Source organism: Falco peregrinus, chromosome 1 (genome assembly GCF_023634155.1).
Source record: "Falco peregrinus isolate bFalPer1 chromosome 1, bFalPer1.pri, whole genome shotgun sequence".
Lineage (NCBI taxonomy): Eukaryota > Metazoa > Chordata > Aves > Falconiformes > Falconidae > Falco > Falco peregrinus.
Window position 1 is genome coordinate 99,882,374 of NC_073721.1, and position 25,299 is coordinate 99,907,672.

At 43.7% G+C, this 25,299-nt stretch overlaps 1 protein-coding gene across 1 annotated transcript in view; it reads left to right on the plus strand.

The window, feature by feature from the left end:
- Positions 1-526: 526 nt before the first annotated feature.
- Positions 527-25,299, plus strand: part of RHOJ (ras homolog family member J) — a 62,923-nt gene continuing 38,150 nt past the window's right edge. Inside the window, exon 1 of the mRNA XM_005241808.3 lies at positions 527-1,218. Coding sequence (XP_005241865.1) covers positions 1,044-1,218 — 175 coding nt within the window. The 5' untranslated portion in view covers positions 527-1,043. The remainder of the gene's footprint in view (positions 1,219-25,299) is intronic.

Consider the following 25,299-nt stretch of genomic DNA (forward strand, 5'->3'; position numbering starts at 1 on the left):
CCCTAGGAGGGGGAAAATCCCTCTTCTTTTTGGGGGTAGATGAGGGGAGAAACTTTCTGAGTGCCTGAATTGAAAAATCAATTATTTATTCTTTCTAACAAAGTTTTTTAAAGAGCTATACACACAGAAAGTTGACATTAAACTCTGCGTACCCACTATACCTCCTGCCTGCCTTTCCACCTCCCCCGCTTCCCCTCCCAAATGGAAGAAAAGACCTATCCCGGGATCAGAGGAGACCGCGGCTGGGAAGGACAGAGAGGCCCGAGCCACCGGCATCGCTCCCAGCCTGGCCATGGGGGTCCGGTGGCCGCATCTCCCACCGCCTCTCCGAAATCCTCCCGGCCCGCAGCGGGGCGAGCAGCTCGAGCGCGGGATGGAGCAGGAAGCCTAAAAACTTCGGTCTGCAGAGAGACCTCTAGTGTTTTTCTTTCTCCATGTCCTGGCAGAGTTCCTCCAAAGTACAAATACACACAGAGCTCCCATTGTTTGCAGCCCTTCACAAGCCCACTGATCCTAATATGGAATTCAGCAGGAAACCCATGATTTCCTGACACACAGCAAGCTGGAGAAAGAAAGGAAAAACTCCATTAAAAACCTCCAGGCTCTCCTCCATGTTAGAAATGAAATGGAAAATGGAGTGGATTTAACAGGAATCCCCGATTCCTGCGGCCAAGCTAGAGGAAGGGAGACGTGAAGCAAAGCCGCAGGCTGCTGATATCTTTTTAAGTCGCAATAAATACTGAGAACTCCGGGGCAGGATGAGGATTTCCTGACTCGGACGAACGAGAAAGGACAGATCACTTTTTTTATGATACTTCTCTCTGTATATTTAATTTATTCACCTTGATGATTCTCTTGCCTGGTCTGGCAATTGTTAGAAGAGGCTGTGACAGCCTGGAAACATTAGTATGATTTCCTGAGTTTGAGATTTGCTGCCCCCCCCCTCCAAACTCAGGAAAAGTCAATACAATCGCACTTCATTTTTCCTTCATGTGCACTTGGAAGTCCCGGGAGCAGCAAGAGGAGCGGCGGCAGCAGCAAGAATGAACTGCAAGGAAGATGACAACTGCACTGATGGGAGCAGCAATAACACAAAGAAGATGTTAAAATGCGTGGTGGTTGGGGACGGTGCAGTCGGGAAAACTTGTTTGCTGATGAGTTATGCCAATGATGCCTTCCCAGAGGAGTATGTCCCCACTGTGTTTGACCACTATGCAGGTAAGAAAGTGCTTTAAAAGAAATTGTATTGAGAGCTGCAGGAGAGCCAGGTGGGAGGTAAAGGAAGCTCCAGGAGAGGAAAGGACGGTTCAAAGGGGATACACGGGTTGCTTCTTGTCCGGGAATGTGATTCAGGCCTGGATGGTACCCAGGCAGCTTAGATGTCAGCTCATACAGTTGGGGCAATGCAGGATTTATTCAGAAAACCTACTTGTTTGCTTCTGAATTTTATTTTGGTTTTGGCAAATAAGCAGCGTTAGAGATGCAATTAAATCCATGGGATTTTAGGGACAGCAAATATAATTCAGCCTCTATCTATTTGTATTCTTGGTTTGTTTTTTGGAATTCTGAAGTTCTGAACTTTGCAGGCTGCAGTTATGAAGACTATATATGTGTGTGTCTATATATATATATGTATATATATATATATATACACACATAAAAACATATGCTATTGGTGATCTTGTGCCTCATGGCAAATGATGCATAAATTACAATATCTATACCCTATTTAAAGAATAATCCTTGAAAATATATCCTATTTAAGAGTAGTCTTTGAGAAAACCAGCATAGCCTCTTCCAGTGCTGTCAGAAGGTAACTCCCCTTTCAGAGATATTTGTTACTTCATCTATAAACAGATTTTAATAACTTAATGGTAGGGAAAGGAGAAGTGGTGACCAGTTTGAGTACATTATAGTGAGGGAATGTGTAGTATAAAAAAACCCCCACAATCAGGATCACTGATGCTGTACACTGCATTGCTGTGCAAAACACACCCACAGGTTAAGTACAATATTCACAGGCCTCTTTCTGCAGCAATTACTTGCTTTAGCCAGCTGTGTCCAAAGATATCACGTAGATGGTGATAGCCTAAAACTGTTGCTTAAACTTCTGCTTAAATTCTCCTATCTCAAATTCTGCTTTTTTTCTTCTCTCACTGCTCCTTTGCCTTATGGTTGTTGTTGTTGTTGTTTACGAGATCCCTGAAAAACAGACTCTAGAAGTACTGCAAAACTCATTGCTTATCTTGCAGCAGGAGTTGGAGTTTCCTTCATTCTCTCCCCACCTCCTTAAAAACTGAATTTTCACGGCGTGGCTTATCATAGATTTGGTATACTGTAATGGGAAAATCTCTGTTTTCATTCTGGCTTCATGTCAGGTTTAGCAGATGAACCGGCCAAACAAGAAAGCTGTGTAATTGCAGAATCCTATCCATGGAAATGTGAAGACCTTTTCCTCCACAAGAGTGGGCAGCATCACTTCTAATGCAAGCAACACTCTTCCCTCTGCCCTTCCCACCAGATAGATTAAACGACCATTTTAGAAAAAAAAAATCTTCACCCAGACAAAATGTAAGAAAGAATGTTGCCTGTTGTAAATATGTACTTCCATGAGCCAAAAACCCTAAGGAAGCCTGACTGCATGAATTTATGCCTTATATTGCAACAGCACCCACTTTCCCATGATAAGCTGAGATCTGCTTGTCCCTTACAGCTTGGCATCCCAGCAGGACACCAGTCCCAGTACCCACTGCCCTTCTCTTTTTCTCTCCCATGCCCCACAAATACCTCTGCATCTGGAAAAAGCTATACTGTAGCTGGTACCAGACCATGTACGCATCAGCCTGCAGGCTGGGTGGTTTTGGTGTGAGCAGGGGGGCACACACGTGCATGGGGACTGTGCACACCCATCAGCACAGAGGCTAGCCAGGCAGGCTGGCATTTGGTAGGGGCACCACGCCAAGTTTCTCTTCCCTAGCCATCTGCAGGTGACTCGCAGGGACTTGCTTTGATTTTCTTTCCACTAAGTCAAAACTGGGAAAAAGTGCCAGTGGGCTCAAAAGTTACTGGGGGAGACAAGAGCTGAGAGAAGGTTGGGAAGATGAGGAGTGTCACTCTGTAATCCTCATTTCCTTAGAGTGCCAGGTAAAAGCAGTATGCATGCGCTTTTAAATCAAGCTACATTCTCAGGGTTTGAAGACTTAGACCTCTAAAATATCTCCAGTTATTCTTATTTGCCTTCTTAACTATTATAGCACACAAATATAAACTAAGAATGTTTCAATGAGAAAGTTCAGAAAGATAAGGGAAAAAATAGCTGCGTATATTAACATGCTATTCTGAGACAGACTCTGCCCAGTGGCAGTGGTCAAAACTAGCATTGATAAAAATGGAATGTGGGTTTTTTGAAAAATCTCATTATTTATTAAACCAATTTCACTACAAAACTGCACACAGAATTGAGCAATGGAAATTGGTTCTGCAGCAGAGCACTGGAAAAAAATCCCACTCATAAGCCATAAAAATATTACATGGCATAAGGTATAACATAACCTATTTAAAATACTCTGGGTATTGAGAGAGAAAAGAGCTCACCTGGGGCAACCTTACCCCTGAGCTTACAGCCTTTAGGATATTCTGTCACAACTCCTTCCACATCCATCTGTGTGGCAGCCCCACAGCAGGACCATGGGCATGGTGACACCACAGGCACCACGGCGCACAGGGAGGCTTCATACGTAGGCAGATCCTGCAGGGTGGTGGAGGCTCTGGAAAAATCACATTTGAATTTACCCCTGAGAACTGGTTTGTCTGCCCCTGCCCTTGCCCCTGCCAAAACCAACTGTTTCAACTTTCCCAAATGCGCTGAAACCATTTGATTCAGTTCTGCTGTGCTGGAAATGCTCAAAAGCAACTAATGGCTGCAGATTTTGGCAAAGCTGCACTTCCCATGGGAGGTTTTTCACCCAGGTTATTACCAGCAGTGGTGCGTTAGCAAGCGCTTCCTCTTGCCTCACCAGGTCACAACCTGGTTGTGTGTCCCAGGGCATTTACCAATTTCCTTCTTTCGAATGGAAAAAGTAGGGAGGGGGGAAGCATTAAAAATTGAGGAATCCAGTGGTGATCTCAGAGCAGTTTCTCACTGCTGCGACTCTAGCGACTCAGGGAAGACAGTGATACTATCCAGCACAGCGTTGGGAAAAGCTCCAGCTGCACCAATGCCGTGGCCAAGGCGTTAACCATTCACAGCCCCACAGCACCAGCTATGTTTACTTGCCCTGCTGCATCTCATCTTTTTAGTTCCTTCCCTGGGCAGGTTTTTATAACCCAGGTAAAGCAGGTGAACATACCGACAAGGGTAGCCCAGAGGAAGCAAGCAGCATTTCAAACAGCTGTGCTCCAAGTGTTAGATCCATACGGTACTTATTCAGTGTCTTTCACATGAAAGGGCTTGAAAACACTTTATAAAATTCAAGCCCAACCTGCCTCTAAGAAAATCAGAGGCGGTAGATGGATTTCTCCCAGTGCAGGAAAAGGCTTTCTGCAGATAACTTACACAGCATTTACAACTCCAATACAGTGATGCCTGGGATGAAAGGCTGTTGGTGTTTCAGCATGTATGCAGCTGTGTTGTACAAAAGTCAAAACCAGTTACTAGCTCCACACTAGTAACATTCTGCCACAGATTTCACCCACAGTCCACAAAAATGAATTTGTTCAGGGCCTGTTGCCAGGGTTGGGATGTGATGGATGTAGAGTAGGGTCAGAGGCAATGCCAGACAGATGGGGAAGCCAAATTTGTTACTTGGATACGAAAATGGTTTGTTTTGTTGGATGCGTGGAAGTTTATGAGTATGGTTATTTTCCAAGGCATTTTTGATGGAGGGCAGAGCCCTGAGTAGGTTCCCTTACCTTTGGGGGATTTCCAAGTCCCACACTGAAAGGGTTTAGCCATGGGGTAAAAGACTTTCTAGGGCAGGCGAAGCAAAGTGCTGCCCTAGTGACAAACAGGATATTACTGGCAATAACTGTAACAATAGGGGCTGTTTGGATAGTGACTAGATGCTTTAACATCCTTGTTCCATTCCATGTTTTGAACATCAAATGCTGCTTTTCTGTGAGCAAAGGTCTTTCAGCCAGGGTGACTTGTCTTGTGTCTAGCTATGTAAGGTTATAAATGTTTATTTAGGGTTGAGGTTGTATCAACAAAAAAAATCAATTCAACTATTAGCAGAGTTGGTTTAATAGTACCAAAACTAACTGGCTTGCTCTGTGAAATATAGAAGGGAGGTGTGCATTATTTGTTACTTAGGCAGCCACCAAGCATCCCATTTGAGGTTCACGAACCCTAAGAACCCAGCATTTTTTAGCATGAAATTTATTCACCCTAAAACTTATATTCAGTCTTCCTAGAGAGGTCATCGATGACCCGAGCCTGTCAGTGTTTAAGAAGTATTTGGACAATGCCCTTAATAATATGCTTTAACTTCTTCTCAGCCCTGAAGTGGTCAGGCAGCTGAACCAGACGATCGCTGTAGGTCCCTTCCAACTGAAACTACCCTACCCTACCCTACCCTAGTCTAGTCTAGTTCATTCCATTCCATTCTACCCTATTCTGTTCTAAAAGTGCATTCTTTTTTTTTTTTTCCATGTAAAAAAACTCAATTATTAAGGAGCAGTACTAATACCATGCAACTAACTTGGCCCACTATGCAGAGGTGAATGAACTCATTAGATGGTTGAAGTCTAAGGAGAAGAGGGTGGTGAGTCTTAAACTGCCCAGTTCAGGCATAGCACACAGATTAAATTCATACAAATAGCTTTAGGAGCCAAAGTTGCATCTTTGGTAAACAAGGGAGGTCAACCCCTCCAAAGGAGAACTACAAAGCATCTGCACTGAAGACATAAAGTAGATGGCGTAAATATGTCCCTCCCTCCCCTCATGTCTCAGCACAAACTGATGAACATTTATAAATAGTGAATCCATTTGAAAAAAATTAGCAGTGGCATGTGATCAGCTAATGAATAGCATACCAAATAGTTCAGCCATGACTGGAGCTCTGTAAATTAAAAGCAATATAGAAGAAGACAGCTGTTAATTACTGTTAAGAGACACATATTTTGTTCTTTAGTGATGATTCAACCTAATCTGTCTGACTTTGCACTGAAGTGGGCTGGAGCGCTCACCAGTCGCACAAGAAGCAGTGGTCCCGACCTTGCTGGCCACGCAGGGAGGCAGAGTCTTTTGCTCTCATGTTCTTATTAGCAGAGAAGCAGTACTACTGCTCTTTCTTGGCCAGAGCAGTCAGCTTGCACCTCTGCAAATCTGTAAAACTGTTATATCCTGCCCATGGGTCACAGCACTGACTCAGATCCCTGTTCCTCGTGTCCTCCCACGAAAGAGAGCAGTTGGAAGAGGGCTGTCACTGCCCATGGGGCTGCCCATGGCTGGCCGCTCTGCGTGCTGGGGCAGGCAGGAGCACCCAGGGGAGACAGGCCATGCAAAGCAGTTTTGCCTGGCAGACTCTCCCTATACTGGAAGAACCACCAGCCAAGTCATGGCAGAAACCAGATGGGAGCCAACACATCCCAGTTTCTCCAGCTACCAGCACAAGAACACACCTGTCCACACTTTTGATGTGCTAGTTATTTTTAATTGATTGCTAATGCACGCTGGTTTCACCCCATCTCTGCTTGCCATGGTGTGCAAGCAATGACTTAAACCCCATACCATCACTTTTTTTCCCCTGTTGAAACTTCATTAGACAGGAAGAGATTGCCCGAGGAGATTTGCAATTTCTGCATGGGTGCTGCCGTGGGAGTCTTCACACTACCACATTCTTGAGACAGTTGTCTCCTATAAACAGCCTTGGTAGCATATTAGAGAAACCCTTCATGCAATGTTTGGAGTCATTAAACTGAAAGAGCTATAAATAGCACTGAAAGAGAGCTGTGATGTTTATTTGCATGGACGTTTGCAGTGGTTTTTTTTTTTCCTTTTAATGTTCATCCAATTTTGATTGTACAGATTTGAACTTTATGTGAGACAAGAAAGCATTGACTCTTTTAAAGATCTGGCTCTTCAGACCAGCAACCACAGAGCAGATATGTTCATTTTGCCTCTTGGGAGCTAAAAGGACTTCTCTGCCAATCTGGTATCATCCAGAGTAAACCAGGGATCTCAATAAAACACTCAAGGTAGGACACAACAGAAACCCACCAGTGCAATTCAAAGATTTTCATGGCTGACTTTTCTGAAGATAAATTTTACAGAACCACTAATTCTTAGGATCCCCACAGAAAGTTTAATACTCCATGCTGTGTCGCATAAGCCAGAAGAGATGTAGTGAACCTCAGATTTTTTCACATCCAGGAAGCCTGGACAGTCTTTATACCAAAAAGGTGCTTTTTGTCTGCACCACCCTGCACCACCATGATTATTCCACATTCAGGAGAAACAGGCACATATACACCCCCAAGCCTCTTAAGACCTTTTCCTTCTGAAGGTGTTTTACAGTACGTGAAGATTTGCGATAACTATCGCTCATATCTCTCTTCCTCACACACATCCCTGTATTGTCCTGAGGGTGCACAACCCGCTCGAAGCCCACGGAGACAGAGATCCTTGGATGTTTTGTCATCCTATTTACTCAGGCTAAACGAGTATCAGGTAAATGAGATCAGAAACCATCTGCAGTGGTGCTCTGAGCATTGCGGTGACAAAGGTCCCCCTTTCCCCCAGCGCTACTGAAATGCAGCGGTGGCTGGGAAGAACCTGCAGCACCTAAGCTGCTTCCTACCTTTGCCTCTGGCTCTGTTACACAGCTGCTCTTTGTGCTGTTGCCGTTCCTGGTTTGATTTTACACTGACGAAAGCTTTATGCTACAAACACAAAGAAGCTCTCCACCAACCCCTCCCACACCCACCAGCATCTTGCTGATCACCCAGGACTCAACCGGCAGCCCAGAAGCTGCTGCAGCCTGATGCACAGAACTGGTTTCTTCATCCAGCATCAGCAGTGTACAGATGTCCTTGTGCAACCAGCACAGCAGGGGACAACACTGCACCATGAATAACCTTTACAGTTTTAAAACAAGATGTAAAGAATAAGCACACACATCAGCAAGGATAGTGCCAGGAATTAGAGGAGTAGATGAAGCAGCCATGTTATTTTATCCAGATCTATCTGCCCTAAATTCCACCTAAGCCCCTCTGTCTACTACTTTGCATTAGCTATGTAGCATTTGAGGGCAATAGAAAACACAAAGAATACTAAGCGGAGAGTTAGACCATTTGAATGTGTATTGGTCATTCCAGCGTAGAACAACGGGGTTTTTTCAGGTCAACCACAGTCCTGAGGGAATGGGTAGGAAAGATGAGAAAGTAAAATGATTTAAAAAGAAATATTTCTTTGCATGGTATGTGATTAATCCAAGGAATTCATCACTGTGCAGACATTACTGAGGACAAAATTTTAACAAGGTTTGCAAAAAGGGAGGTTGGACCATATATCAGGTGGATTGTGTGTTATCATAAGCTAATGAAGACTTCCACAAGAGATAATAAAATGTGAGCTGACACCACCTCCTGTTAGGGGCAGGGATAAGACCTAAATTTGGTCTGATGAGTGGCAAATTGTCTTAAATCTGCTCATCAGAGTTGAAGACCTGACTCCCTGGGCTGTGAGTTTGGCCCAGTCCAGCACTCTTGCACTCGGCGCTGTAGAAAAGGACTTTTTGGAATGATTCTTCTGATATATGGATGAGCAAACAGATTTTGAAATTTTGTTTATGCAGCAATGGCCTACTGCAGAGACATGGCAGGATTTGTCTGGAGCATGAAAAGAGTGAACAGTGGTGGTGATGAGAAAATGACCCTTTTCTTCTCCAGTCCTCCAAGACAGTCGATCTTAGCCTTTCCCTGCCCTTCCAATCAGTGTAACTTTGCAGGAGGTGACATCAGCTGAGAAAACCAAAACTGAAACTGTGGGCTCTGACCCTTGAAGGACAATCTCTACAGCTTGGACAAACAATCACATCCACTATCTTAAAATCAACAATTGACTCAGTACAGCCATCCATCCATACCAGGGGGCAAAACCACCCACAGGTAGTGCCAGACTAGGCGCATGTTGACAGTCAGGCAGATGCTTTTCAACAGCAGATGTTCCACATGTGGGAAAGAAAAACAAAAACTTAGCAAAGAAGTCTAAGCAACCAAAATTCCAAGACATGTACAAACTTCTCAGTTTCTGCAGGATGTGGCAGTGGTTTTGCTGTCATCATTACGATGGCTTAGTTACAGATCAAATCAATGCAAAATACCTCCACTAAAAGTTCCTTCTCAGTTTCTGTTCTCTTGATAAACCTTGATACCTTGATGATGTACTAGTGATACACATCATTGCTACTGCTCAGCACTGTGTACATTTTGCCCTGCAGGCAGTGCCTTTCCCATGTTCTAACTTTCCAGTTGTTATGGCCAGACCTAATGACATCATGGAAATGGCAAGGGATGAGGAAGAGCAAACATATTTCCTTCAATTGTTCTGTTCAGACAAAGTCATTAAACAGTAATGACATCTGTCAAATTCTTATTTATTTTTGCAATGAAAAAAATCCAACTTATTATATTTCTAGTCTGCTTTTAGGAGTGACCACTCACTAGTCTCCTGTCAGATATACTGTTCTTGTATCCCAAGCCATGGGTCTTCCAGCTAAGCCAGAGAATAAGTTACTGAAGAATGAAAGCTTAATGAATTGTCACCCCAAGTTTTATCCCAAGAGGCACTGAATGAATGAATTCTAGATCGGATTTATGAACTGATATTCATCTCTCTTTTTTTCCCCCCAGTTAAGATCAGGGAAAGTGGGTTTTAAAATAATTTCTAATAACTAAAAGCTAAGGAAAAAAATGTTTATTTATCTTTATTATTAAGTATTATTTTCATTCAGACTCAGGAGCCTCTCACCCAAGACAAGCCATGCTACCAGCAGCCTTGGCTGAAAGCAGGGACTAGACCTTACGTGCAACTTATACATGTGCTAAAATGTTCAAGCGCCATTCATCAGTCAATGACTTCCCCATGTGGGAATGCTGGGCAGGAAAGCTCTCCCAGATCTGAGAATGAATCATTACACCTCACTGCAACCCCAAGTACCATCCGTCAAGTCAGCAGTGAGGACACAGCCAGGTGAGCGTAGCATGAGAGATCCAATGATACAATCCAACCGTGTGGTTGCTACCACCTTTGGCTGACATGCATGCCGATCTCATTATGCAGTGGTGGGGTTTCCTTAGTATTTGTTCTGTAGCATATATATTCATAGATTTATGACCACGAGCAAAACCCTCTTGTTAAACAGCTGTCACTGTGGGTATGGAAAATCATCATATGAGGGCAGGCAAGATGGCTCGAAAGGGTCCTGGGGGACACAGAGCCATCTGCACCCTGTGGCACTTGCTGGGAAGTGGTGTCCTCAGCTGCTCCCCATAGCCAAAGTGGTGTGTTTGGGATTCCCGGGAAGGGGAAGACATGAAAGACCATGAGAGCTTGGTATTTCAGCTGGCACAGTTCCCCAGACTTAGCGTGGATCCAGTGCACCAGCAAATCCAGCAATGGGGTCGCCTGAAGGTTGCCTTTCTGCCTTGGAGACTGGCACAGCAACGAACCCATAAATATGAAACACGCCAACCAGCCTCAGAGGAAGAGAAGCCTGGAAAAAACATTCACTGACAGGAGAAGCACTGAGAAAAAAAAGAAGGAAAAAAAAATATCTCCCAAAGGAGGGAGGTGCACAGCTGCAAAAATATTCCCAAGCACAGTGGCACAGGAGGTACAGTCAGGAGCATGATGGCTTGGGAGCAGGAGGGGAAGAGCAGCTGTACCAGGATCCTCACTCCTGGTTCAGGATAGTTTGCAAGTCTATCATGGAAACGGCAGTCCCCACGATGAGCACAGGTGCCAACACTTGGGCATCTGAAAGAGTTAAAGAGGACTGTGAAGAGGGGCTGGACAGAAAGGTCCTGCCACGGTGCAGGAAGATGCCCGAGGTGACTCACTAAAACTACTTTCCAGCCCTTGTGATTCTGAGGGGATAGGAGGCCACGTCTCTTATTAAAGTCTCTGGCTCAGACATCCAGCTATAACTTCGATGTAATGACATTAACAGTATCTGTTAATGCTCGGCTTTCTGCAGACTTTAAGGAAAAGAACAGCTTCAGCAATGAGTGGGAAAGTGCACATGTTCAAACATAACATTAATTTTTATCCCGTGGGAGATGGGACAAAAAGAGCATCTATTTACAATAATAATGCTGCTTTGCTGAGAACAGAACATAAGGAAAATCCCATAAGGTTGGAAAATGTGTTTTAAGTTCACAAACTGTCTCATGTTCCAGCTCCAGAATGGGCAGCCGTCCAGCTGCTGTGAGCAGCTCTGTCCTCCAAGGCCAGACTCTCCCGTCTCGGAACTCTTGGTTTCTGAGCAATCTCCCCAGCTCATTTCAGAAGCAGTTAGCTTACCTCTGTGTGTTTTCCTCCAATAGCTAGGTGCGGAGTCAATGGTTTTTTCTAATTTTGGGAGCCCAGTCGCTAGATTCTCTGTCCACAAGCAGCAGAAATGCAGAGCCCTGAGTTTTCATTTAAAAGTTGAGGCGTTCCCACCAGGGAATCTCAGCTCTGGAACAGACTCACACTGAAAATGCCTCCTGAGACCATCTATTTTACGCTATATATATCAAGCAATGGCTTGTCGAAGTAATGCCCAGGACTTTGTGTTGTCCATTCAAGCCTGGCAGAGAGCACTGCTATTGACAGGTTGCGTTGTGTGATCCTGCTTCCCAGGTGGCTCCATATGGGCACACAAACTTCACTGAGGGCACAGGGTCTATCTATGTGTAGATTACAAAATATCTCTAGAGAGGTATTTTGTAATTGCATCTTTATTTTTGCTTAGTTGTAACTACACGTAGACCTTTTCAGCTATATCAAAACACAAAGGATACTGTAGAATTGCTTGTAATTTCTTTGTAGTTTAATCCCATTTTTGCCCTCTGAAAACTTGCCATTAACATTTTCAGCAGAAGCACGAACAAAATCTAGGATGGCATTTGTATGCTCTTATTTAAGCTCTTAGAATGGCCCTTTGCTTTCTTAGTGCTGCTTCACTTTGTTCTGTGTGTGTAACCAGTAAATCTCAAAAATCAAGTACAATTCCCATCATCTCATTGCCTTCTAGTCACTGCTTGGAATATTTTAAGCCTCTTCCAGGAATACAAGGGAATAACATCTCTCACTAAAAACTATATGTGAAATACAGCTTTAAGAAAGTAATTTTCCAGGAATACTGTCCATGAAAGCAGGATCAAACTCAACATTAAAAGGGGAGTTCATATTCCGAAAAATATTCAGCTAATCTGCCAGAAACCAGGTCTTACAGAACTCCAAATTAGCTGAGCCAGTTCATAATACCATTAATATGGAGAATTTCCCTTGCCATACATAGAAATATTCTCTGATGGAGTTTGCCACTTGGAGATCTGCTGGGAATTTACCTAAACCATTGTTTGATTCAGTTCCAGAGGGGTGAGGTTGCTGTGGTTCTTGTTATTTTAATATTTTAGAGTGTTAAGTGCATTTTCTCCCTCTATTCTCCCTCCTGGGAAACTGCTAAAATGGTGAAATAATTCATTCTTCCATTATTTGAATCATATTGACTAATTTCTTTCTTTTCCTGTAAAAAGCTCCTTGAAGCAATATCATAAGCCCTTCCTGATGCTTCCAAGGAAGGAAGAAGCAACAGAGAGTGTGAATACAGAACAAGGTCCCCAGTCTGAAGGAATGTTTGACAGAGGAAATCTGTGCCAAGAAAATGGTGGAACAGGAATAACTTGTGTTGACTCCATATGGTGCTCCCAACTGGGTTTCTCTCCCCCTGCCTTCTACGTAAATGCATGAACGTGAGAGATTAAAAAAAAAAAAAAAAACAAAAAAAAAAAAACAAAAAAACCAAAACCCAAACAAACAAAAAAAAAAACCCCACCAAAAAAGCAACCAAGTCTCATGACAAATTTGCAAGGAAAACAGTATTTTGAGACTATGCCCAACGGGGTGGAAACAAGGGAACCTTGTCCCTGACTGAGTGTCATGGTGAGGCACAGGAGACAATTCATACAAAGACTACCTGACTAGAGAGCGCTTTGTACCTTCCATCACATTAAGTCCTTCCAGGTCTGGATCCGCTTTCTGCAATTCCCTCCATCTTTCAGAATGAATAGCCACATTTCCTTTCTCTACATTTATTTTCCACGTTGCCTTTTTTTTTTTTTTTTTATTGCCAAAGAACAGGATCTTCCCACCTGAGATGTTGGAGAAAAAGAAAGACAGTTTGCCTTTCCAAAGCACGCCTGGGTGCGGCATGGGACACGGAGCTGGCCAGAACTAGATATGGGTCCTGCAGAGCCACCTCTGAGCCAGCTGGGTCCAAAACCAAACCACAGACATTGCACACATAGCAGCTGCCCCACAAGCACTGAGTGATAATTGTAACCGTCTGTGTCTTCTGATTTCCTCAAGCGCTGCTGAGCTGGCGAGGGCTGCTGCCGGCCAGGGCATGAGAGCAGATGTTCTTGCCTTCTGACAGATGTCAGCTCTTCCCAATGGAAAATGCCATCCAGGATGAGTGAAAACCAACCAGCAGCCAGGCAGGGGCTTGCAGTAGGGTAGGGGGACCACCCTGCAGTGACCACTACCCACTGCAGAGACCATCCAGCAGCCACCTCTTTCCTGGCAAACACTTGCCACAGGATACTGTAAAAACATTATCTCAGCACTGCTTCTTGTGCATAAGCTAGGAAAGGTCAAAAGAGCCAAGGAGCTGCACGAGAAACAAAAAAAGTCCAAGAAAATAGGAGAGAAGAAGTGGAGGAGGGTGGGAAAGAAATGTATATCCTTAGAGGATGGAGGGAGAAGGTATGTTTCAAAGAAGACAGTCCAGAAACAATCCATAAATCATAAAACAAGTTATTTGTAACAACTATGTTTTGGGGGCTATGACTCATGATTTTGAACTTTCAGGGTTAGCAAAAGTTCTGGCCAGAGCATTTTTGACGAACTATCCCACCAGGAGAAAATGCTGATTCATGAAAGTTAAAGCATTTTTCAAATACTTGGAAGGACAAAATCTTGAGGTCCAGGGCCCTCTGGTTATTTCTGACAGTGCAGCAAGAAAGACCTAAATTGAAAACATAATATATGAAGGTTTTGTTTTCATTCCATTGTAAAATGAAAACAAATTGTAAAACCTCAGAAGTTGTCGCAAAGCTGAATTATCATCCCCCTGGCCAGTTCTAGTTGGTTACTGTTATTATCCATTTTACAGTTCCTGTATTGTAATCATTATTATCCAAGGGCAGGCTTACTCCCACTTCCTCTAAAAAAAAATGTTTGCGCAGCAAAGACAAACATTTCCAAGGAAAATGCCTCAAATAACACGAGCTCAGGTGTGGGTTTAGGGTCTCGACGGGAAGAGCTGCAGGGAGAGGTCGGCAGCCCTGGGAAGCCCTGGGAAGCCTTGGCAAACCTCATGGCAGAGCCAGGCAAGCTCTTGGAAGAGAAAACGGTCTTTGAACTGAGTGTCCCTCATCGTGTTTTTAATCTCCCTGACACAGGCTACCTGCAGAATGTCTTTTTCTCCTCTTCTCCTCTGATGACTTTTGTCATCACATTACCACCTAAATCCGTATTGCTAATTAATGAGACCGTATAGGTTTGGTTTCCAGAAGAGGGAAGCCAGCCCAAGCCTCTCAAAGGTTTTCAAAGTACATCTTCCCTCCGCCACACACAATCTTGCTCCAGTGAGCGGTCCCCAGAGATAGTGACAGAGGAGCAAGGACTTCAGTCATGATGCCCAGTGATGTGGAAGGAGGTATCTGTGGCCACACTCTAGTAATGCTGTTTGTAGAGTATGGAGGAAAAATACAGTAAAGGACCTGACTGGGAGCTGATGCCGTGTTAAGTTAGGAAGGACACCGTCGTGGTTAGGGGAGCTGGGCTGTGTGCAATCAGTTTGAACTTGAAATTCAGTGTATACTGCAGCCTCTGAGATCGTTTAGTGTCGGCTCACTTTCAGCATCCCCCCCATATAGCTGCATTTCTATTATCTGTCACGTTAACAATCCAAGACGCTGCTATTTGATAGGAAGGATTCATTCCATAAGCTAGAAGCTAAAATGGTCTGTCCTTCCCAGGAGCTTCTCAACTGAGAGATTAAAACCCTTTCTTAGTGTGAATTACATATGACCTAAGGGAGTTCATCTGGGGTGCCTGAGCACCGCTGAATTTCAGATTTCCTATACGGGCAACCCTTTCAAATGCGCTCCTGCTGTGACCTGTCAGGCAAGAATAAAAACAGAGCCATCAGAGGTAATGAGAAGGCACTACCGACAGCGTCTAATGGATTTTCTTTCTTCAAAAAGCTGAGAGCGTAACCTCAGTTTCATTTCCCAGTAAGCGTGGTGCGTGTGGGTACCTAAAATTAGATATAGTCTCTATTAGTTGTAAATATTTATGCTTATTGCCGTAATACATAGCTTTTAGCCTGATGATCTTCAGTATGAGGAAGCAGTGGTAAACATTTTGATTTTGAAAATGGAAGAAATAATAGATTTTTGGGCAATCCTTTTGAAGGTTAGCTACGCTCGCACAAACTGCTGGGTTCATCTGGTTTTGAAAGGCTCACAGAGCTGGGGCCAAGCAAATCTAAGTCAGGAAGCCCTTGAAGTGAAGGAATGCATGGTGTATAATAAAAGGCCAGCAAGTAGATGAATAAAATAAGTGAAAGAAGCAGATAATTTCCTTAATGCATTTCTGTGCAAACTGCTAAACTCCCAGGAAATCAGAATGAAGATATTACGACACATGACAGATAATTTCTCAGGAAGGAAATACGATTTTCCCCTTATACATTTGCAGGACATGCAAGGAAATGTTCATATATTAATAATTGTGTGATTTGTTTTTGTCAAAGAAAGACTATATTACGAAGAAGCCATATGTTTGGGGATTTCCTCCCCACCCCACCCCGATTTGTTTCTTTACTATATTAATTTATATAAGCAGTTATAAAAGTACCTAGAGTTTCCACTTCAGGGAATTTTCCTCCAAATGGTTTGCACAGATGCCTTTTGCTAAGCAAAGACAACAGTCCTAATGCCACTCACCATTTCACAGAAGCAACCCCTGTTAATTACAGGGGCTAGTAAATGAGCTTTTTTTCTCTCCATGTTTTTTCACAGTATATACAAAAAGGGGCTGATTAGCAGAGGAACACAGGTGCCATTTGGCATTGGGCAGGGGCACTCCAGTATTAGGAAATGTCCCTATACTTGCTCAGAGAAAGGCAACTCCACCATAATCCCGGTAAAGGCCAGGGCTCACCAGCAACAATAGGAGAAAACAGTAACAGGAACCAGAAAGTCAGGGCAGATCAGGCAAAATAAACACCAACTTGCAAAAAACATTCAAAGCCCAGAAGCAACCCGGATCTTGGCATTCTTGCTGTACAATAGAGGTGTTCCTGGGGCAGAAAAAATGTAGTTGGACAGAGGAGGTTTTTGTCTGGGCACCTCAGGCTGTGGCCAGATGTGAGAGAATGGAAAATACCTCTCTCTCTCTCTCTTAACAACTTTGGTCAGAGTTTTTGAAGCCACTTTGTAGAGCTGGGGATCCCATTCATATTCAACTTGAAAATAAGCATTTTGGGATCCTTGGAAAATTCCCTCCCCTCATTTTGATTCCCAAGAGGTTCAATTCTCCTCATTCATCTTCCTGAGCTGCTGAAGATTCCCAGTTCCTCCATGGCCAACAGTCCTGCTGTAGATATCAGGGTCTTCTCTGCAGCACGCAGCGAGCCCATCCCTCAGCACCCACCCTGTTAGTTTATAAAATGGCTCATTCAGATGTTCATTAAACCTTTGGCTATGGAAACACAAGTGCTAAGACTAACTTGATATCAGAGAGTCTTAGTAGCTGTAGAAGAGGCCGTTAGGCATATCACAGGTTTTGCACTCACCCATTTGGAGGGAAGATCACAAATTTCCTTAGCTCAGCAAAACTATATGGTAACTGGGTGATGATCACTGACACAGGGAGTGCAATGGATACACTCCAGATGTCTCTTCAACATCTGCTGGGATTTATATCCACCCATTGACAGATGGGAAACCTCAGTTCTGAAATGAAAAAAAGATCTATGGGCTGAGTTTATAGTAAGGTAGCCAAGACCAGAATTTCTATCTATTTGTTTGTCATCTTGCTATTTCTGGAAATACCTTCCTCTGCCCTCTTGGAACACCAGAGTGTTTATGTCCCAGACATGTAGCTGGCTTAAAAAACCTCAGATCTTAAACTAGGAAGAAGTAAGCCTATGGAGATCAATATGTCCGAAGGAACAGCAGTGGGAAAAACTCCAGAGAAAAATGTTTATGAAGGAAAGCAAATCTGCTGGAAAAAAAACTCTGCAGTTTGCTATTGTCCACATAACCGCAGGTAAGGAAAACTTTTCCACAGCGAGTGAACGTAGGCATCCATGGCAACACAGGCTGAGGGACTGTTCAAAAGGATATAGCCCTGAGACTATTCTTGAAAGCATTTTTTCACCTTCTGTAAGAATTACAAAGCTTATGATGATGAAATTATACATAGGATCAAATTAAAATGTCCCCAGTGTTTTTGCTGTGATTACAAGATGACATATATTTTCTCCATAATTTTTCAGCCCTCAGATTACTTTAGCACTGGCTTGCTAGACCCTGGTCCATCATTTGACCAAGTATATCCTGCAAAGTGTCTGACTCCATCACTCCACTTGTTAAACCACAGGGAGCCTGCTCAGACACCCCAAGCTGCCTTATGAACATAGCACTAACAATTTAGCATTTCAGCTGAAGGAAAGGAGTTTGAAGAGCTATATAGGCATACATTTCCTGATGGTTTTCTCATCCTAATTTCTCCAGAGGGTCTCAGCAGTTTCCATCTGTTTCCCAGAATCTGCTCCCAAACTCAAAGTCTGAAGATCCTGCGTGTACAGAGGAATGTTGCTGCTCTGAAAGGGCAGAGATTTTGAGAAACCCCTTTGTTCTGAAATCCTCTTAAAACCAATTCAAACCAGTTTCTTAGTGGTCCTCGGTGGTGCGGTACAAACAAGATTTAATTCTCATATCTTTGCCATTTGCTCACTGCTTTCCCCACTGAAATGGCACCAGCTGGCCGTTATTACTTCACACTCCGGAGGGTTCAAAATGTTCATCAGCTCTCTGATTCTGTGAGCTCTCATTACCAAGAACAAGGAGATTTCTGGGCTGCTTGGTCAAAAACCACACTTCATATATGAGCACAGCATAATAACGCATATACTGCCTAATGTTAAACATTTCACTGCACACTGTTGAATGCTTAAAAAGAAAATGAACCACTGTTATTTTAGATGATCTTGATCACTAAAGCCCTGCAGGCAGCAGGCATCACAGCAGTGAATAGTAACAGTATTTAATAGCAAGGAGTAGGGTATATTAAATAAACATTAAATTCAACCCATAAACAGTCTCTAGTATAAGCACAGTAACACATGAGAGCTCGTGGAATTCATATAAAAGCAGGTTTGTGTCAATACTCACATTTCATTTGGAGGGAAACACCGGCATTGGGAGGGTCACACAGCTGCAGGGCAGGAACCAAGGCCAAATCATCTGTGTCATGGACCAAAGCTTTACCCACAAACTGCTCCACCTGTCATCCCATGTGCACACAAGTTGCTCCTGCCTTTATTTTTCACCTGGAAGAGTTCAAGGTTTAAGCTCTGTTTTCTTTGCCAGAACACTTCCCGTCTGGCCATATACACTGTGAGTGCTTCTCTCTTTGTCTCGGTGTCTGTTCATACACATGGATTGAAATCTGGTCTGCTGAAGGCAACATGCCTGTTGTCATGGCCAGGATGGAGATTTCATCCTCCGCCCCAAAGCCTTGCCAGCTGGGTAGCCAAGCTTTCTGTTTACTCCTCTTCAGGCTGTTTCTCACAGCCAGGCTGAGTCCATGCCCGCAGGAGTGATGCTGGAGACCACTGAAATATGTCCTGAGGGAAACAGCAGAAATACAGGATGAAGGACCACAGACCATTGCAAGCTCATGTGCTTTCTGCCACTAGCAGCCTCCCTCCATACCTAGCAGCAAGGCTTCATTCAGTCCCTGTGCAGGTGTAAGCCTACGTTTGCCTCCATGCATGTCAGGAAGCCCAATCCTCAGGAAAGTCCTTCCCATAAGTGCATTAACAGTCATCTGGGCTTAAACACTAATTAAGGATAACACACATTTGCGTGTTTTGCTGAAACAATCTCAGAATGAGGAAAGTCTGAATTACGCAATATGAAAATAATACTTCACATTTATTAAGCATGTCTTGACAGTACATAAAAAGAATTCTGGAGCTTTCTTCTTGGCCAAATATTTCTCCCACTTCATACCATAGGTATGCTCCAATTGTGCTGGGAGCAGAATGGCAATATTATGACTCACTTCATATTGTAGGCTGGAAGCACCATATTTTGTTCCAGAAAGAAGCAGATCATAGGCATAAGGTTTAAAAGGCAGCTTTTTGTAAACTATATTCCAGTATATTTTGGACCACATTTTGACCAGTTGCACCATCCAGTCCCTCTTCAGCTACAGGCCTGGCTGTGCTTATTTTTAAATTTATAACTGTGCTGGAAATATAGCATGTCCAAATTAACTTACAGTGGCGAGTGAAGGAACTAAATGAATTTTTTGTGTTTCCTTCCAGAGCAACTCCCATGGCAGTAATTGCTGCCACACACTTTTGCCATCAATTCAATGTTGTGTCTATGCTGAAGCACTCAGGCACAGATGAAATGATGCTGTTCTTGTGTTTCATCAGGGCTCATTAAAGTAATCCAAACCTTTTTGTTTGTCAGCCTACAGGGGATGGAAATGATCACCTGCCCCCTTTGGTTTTACATTAATTATACAGGGTTTGCCCACCAAGACTACCAGGGGATGAAAGTTTATATAAAAGTTTCTTTTGGTGGTGGGGTGGAAGGGAAAAGCAAATTAATTCCTGGTATTTAACAGATGATGCAAAACCCCTATGGTCTTTGGTACCAGCCAGTTCCACTTGCAGCAATCCAGCGTTGTACCCTCTGCATAGGCTCAGGTACCAGCTGGCATCACTGGCCCCCTCAGACCTAAACTGGAAACTTCAGGAGGGCACATAGCAATTCCTCAAAAACATCCGCAAGGTTAGGAACAAACCCTGGGAAACAGTACCTTGATGCACAGACTCTCTCACTAGGACTGAAGCACTTTTAAATACAACTGCCATGTCTCAAAATCAAAGGTGCATGGGCTTTTGCTGGTATTTACTCTAGAAGTGTCCTAAGCACCAATTTTTGACTTGTGATGAGCAAAAACTGTGTGCAAGGCTTCGCGATTTGTGACCCCCATCAGCCAGCCATGCTTTCTGAGGTTTGCCTTTTAAAGGATAGCATCAGTATACTTGTCTGGAGCACACGGCAATCATGTAAGATGTTGGAGGTCCCCATATATCCAGCAGCTGAGACGCGTGTTTCCCTTCTTCCATTCAGATTTTATATCTGCAGTTTGTGTTTTGCCAGCAAAGCCCCCGAGCACCCTCTGTACCCCTCGGCCATCGTTACACATCAAAGAAATCCGTGCAGGTAGGACAGTGCTGTAAGCCTCCACCCTGCCTTGGCTTGGCTTCCAGCCAGAAAAATCCTTCCACGCTCCTCCACCGACTCAGACCCTTGTAAGCCCTGAGCTTTACTGGGATCAGCTGCACCTGACGCTTTTGGCTCAGGACCACATTCCTCGAGGGAACTTTGAATCCCCCAAAGGATCTGCTCCAAGCAGATTTTTTTCCTCTTAGGAAACCAATAGTGCAGGATACAGGAGACTTCCTTCAGAGGATATATGTGCAGACAAAGCCTTAAAAGTTTTGCTTATGTAGAAAGAGTTGGATGGCAGACAGAGGTGTTTTGCTTTTGGGGGCAGCATCCTCACTAGTCCAGTAACAGCACATCCCCTCTGACTCGGAGACCTGCACCCCTCTGCAAAAGCACCATGCTCACGTGGGTGCAAACCAGAGCTGTACACGGCACCGGTGTAAGCACGGGGAAGGACACTGCAGGATTAAAAAGACAGGGTGTCAGGGTGGAAACACATGTCCTCTAAGATCAGGTTGGAATTATTTTGCTCTGTATTGGATCAGTCTTCCAAAAAATGCTCTCAAAATGGGAAGTATCCCAGAAGGTCACAAAAATAATAGAAGGTTTAGAAAACAAGGTCTGTAGGAAAAAGCTTCCAGTATTGCAAACATCAAGGCTGGGGACTGTGTGGGAAAAGTAATACAGAGCAGCAAGGTAACAGCCCAGAGGGACCAGTAAAGAACAGAGAATAGGAAGCTCAGGGCAGAAGGGAACATGTTTTTTTAAGGAGTTCATACATACAGAATAGCCTAAATGTCCTCCAACAGCCCAAAAGTTAGAAGAGATTTTTAGTAAAATGCATACTGTAATTGCCGGGGCAGTTGCAAAACTGAATAAACTGCCCTGTGAAATCCACATGGCGCAGGCATCGCAGATACCCTGCTCGGAGCAAGACTGGGCAGGGAGCTCATTCACACGGGCCAACAGCACATCTTTACCTCCAAAAGTCATGCTGTATGTTTGTGTTCTGGTTATCTGGTCAAATAAGAATCTCCAACAATATCCAAACAAAGCCATTATACCTTCAGCATACTGTGCTGGTTGTGGAGTGCAGAGTCACAGTAAAACAACCTTCACAGCATCCCTCCAGCCTGCATTCAGCGGAAGGCTCAAGTAGAAGGGCATGTCTTTGATATCCCATTTGCTGTTGTTATACCCTTTGGTTTTAAGTTTTAAACCCTCTAAGAGCATAATAATGAGCTTTCCATTTCTTTGCTGACGTGGTTGATGCCTGCAGGTTGTTGAGTTTAAAAGCCAAAACACACAGACACAGAAAATTTGCTTCGGGGTTGAAAAAATATATATCTCCTATTGCAAGGGTGGGATTTAATTAGCCTTTGTTCTCCCAACTCTCACATAAACAACCACGCTCATACATCTCCCAGTACAAGGCAAGCAAAATCAAGAGTGCCTGTTCAAACTGGAATCTTACTAGTCCCTGGTGGGTGGCAGGAACATATGTGCAAGTTACAAGGCTTGAAATTTAGGACTTTGCTTCACAAAATGTCCACATGGATCAGATGAGAGATTGCTACTCACTGAAAGAAATGTTGTGCACCAGGCCTGATCCTGACAGCCTTGGTCGCGTGGGCCAGCATTTGCTTGTCCTGGGACTGCAGTTGTGTTTGTGGTTGGTACGTGCATCAGGATTTGGTGTAGAGCTGTTTTGGTCTTCAGCTGTATTATTTGCCAGTGAGTTTTCTCAACAAATATACAGCAACAACCTGTAAAGACTGATGCAAAATTTAAAATAAAAAAAAAAAAAACCACAACAAACAATGAATTTCTAAACCCTGTAGTGGGTAATATTTTATGATCCATGAAATAGCTATAATAAAAAAAAAAGAGGGGGTGGGGGGTGGAGGAGAGAAAGGATTAAAGAGGGTTTTTAAATTGTGATAATTATCCATATCACTACATTGTAACCATATAATTATACATTGAAACACATATTCTGCCTTTGTAAAACTTCTGGTGTCATTTCTCAGCCATTCAAAGCAGCTGTTCCGCGATGCTAGGAAACAGTTCGCGTTGTCTGCTGTATTGCCTACCTCCTCCCCCTCTGCTTTTGTGTGTTCTTCCTCTATCCTCCTCCTCCTCTTCCTCCCAATCAGTCTCAGAACTAAAAAATATCACTGCCTGACTCAAACTGTGGGAAGCGGGAGCAATTTCACCGAAGTCAAACCTGGGGAAGGTGGATCTCTTCAAACGGTGAGGGAGCCTCAGCATCAGAGAAGGGGTCAAAGCCAGCTCAAGGCAACAGTCTTGGTGACTAAGGCCAGTAATGATGGCAGGGAGCGCAGGAAAGCGTTGTTAATGATGCTGGTGAACACAAGAAAAGAGTGCTGTAAATCTGCAAATTCTGTCTGAAAGTCTCTATGTCTATGTGAGTGTGTGTGTGTAAATATGTGCCTATTAAAACACTGGGAATTTCTGAATACTCGTTATTGGTGCAAATGAGTTCCCTAAGGTCCCTAGCAAAATATGAGGATAACGAGATCCATGGTAGGTGTTACGGTGGATTCTATTTCGCCATATTTAGGAGGAAATACAGCAAGCATTCATATCTGCACGAGATGTTACATGTGTGCAAATATTAGACCCTGAATCACCTGTCAACACCTCTGGGAGATATCTGCCATCTGCCTCTTTCCTGCCATCTGCCGCTTCCCCGTTTCTGATGGCTTGCCCTGAACTGGCAGGTAAAGATGCAGTCAGGAGGCAGCCTGGGACCCTGTTTCTACCCTACCCTTTCCCATGGACATGCCTGAAGTTATCTTCCAGCCTTGCTTCGTTCTCTTCAGAGTACCACATTGTGTGAGCTGGGAGCTTCCTCAGTGCAGCACCAAAGGCATCTGCTTTCTTTTAAAGGTTATTTGTCAAAGGAACAAGGACAAAAGATAATAATTAAATCTAAAGAGACAGGGAGGAGAGAAAAAGGAGAACAAGTAAACTGTGACAGCTTCCACTCCTTCCTGTAAAATTATGTGCAACTCTTCTCCTCTGTGAAAAACAATTTCTATCTAAATATATATGGCCAGATGGGTATTGTAACTCGTTGCTGCTTGAGTCACAGAATCATTAAAAAAAATATTATTAAAACAGGCCCTTCCCAAGCTATCCAAGGACTGGTTTCTGATTGCGGTAGTTGTTTTAAATGATGTTATGTTTTGCTTGATAATAGAGAATAAAAAGCACAACTGAGTTTCCAGAGCAGCACTGACCTCTTAGCCAATATAATGGAAAATTTTCAAAAAAACACCAGGAGATCATAGTCAAGCTCATCACAATGCTTTTGTTGTCATCACTCACTCTGTTTTCCCAGGGACAGCTGATGGAGGGCTGTTCCACTGGAGGTGGAATTTCAATTAGGGACTTAACATTTTAGTAAGTAGTGGCTCTAAGAAAAAAACTTGTGGAAGCAAGACAGACATATTAACCAAATTTGTGAATTTGCCTTCAGACTGTGCCTGGAAAGGACAATGCAGTCTTTTTTATTAAATATGGAAAGCTGGGTACAACAGAGGCATTTTCCTAAGTGTGCTGTATACAGTGGAGGCATTGGCTGGTTTTCATGATGTGCAAAGTTCATCCTCGCTACTCTCGGCAGACGGAGTCCCCATTACATTCCAGATGCAGTACGCACACATCTGTGTACAGCGTACAGCCCAGATTCACCTCTTTTCTGAAGTGAAAATGAGTTCACTTTTTCCAGCACTTAATATTTCTGAAAGCTTCTTCCTGAAGCTTTTTTTTTTCCTCCCCTTACTTTCTTTGGCCATATGTACGAAACAAGCAACATCTCTTGTGCCTGGGCTGAAGCCAGGGAGGTATCCCAGCCAGCAAGATTAGCTGCAATCATCTTTACTCATTATTACGTGCAGCCTGTGAGCTCGCCTTCAGAGCAAGGGCAAACTCTGCCCTGGTGCTCCGGGAGTTCAAAGCAGTGCCTTAAGCTTCAGCTGTTGTTTGGTGGTGGATCACACTAGCCATGCACTGCTTGAGAGGTGGTTTCTAGATAGCCACAGAAGGGGCATCAGCCCTTCCCAGGCTGGTACCTAAGGAGTGTGAAGATGCTGTAATTTATTCACAGGACTGAACTCCAAATGAGCATTTTCTTCTGGTCTGGCTGACCTTGAACACCAGTTTAAACCATCTGTCAAGGCTCATTTTTTCTCATAGTTAAAGTGACAGCTTGTAAACCTTCTGGGCAAAGTATCGTTACTATCCTAAAGGATGACCTCTGAAGCCAGAGCATAACGGAGTACACAGGGGGTGTACACACATATCCGCTCAGCACACTGATTTCACTATTACGGGTGACAGTTCACCCTCATTACTGGGCTGTTGTTACCCTTCTGGTTGCAGATGTTGTGAATTACAGTCAGTGTCAAGTTCAGACCAGGAAGATAATCTTAAAAGCCAGTTCCTGCTTCCAGTACAGTCAACAGGACTCTTCCATTGACTCACTAGGATTCAACGCAAGAGAGACCAGAAATGCTG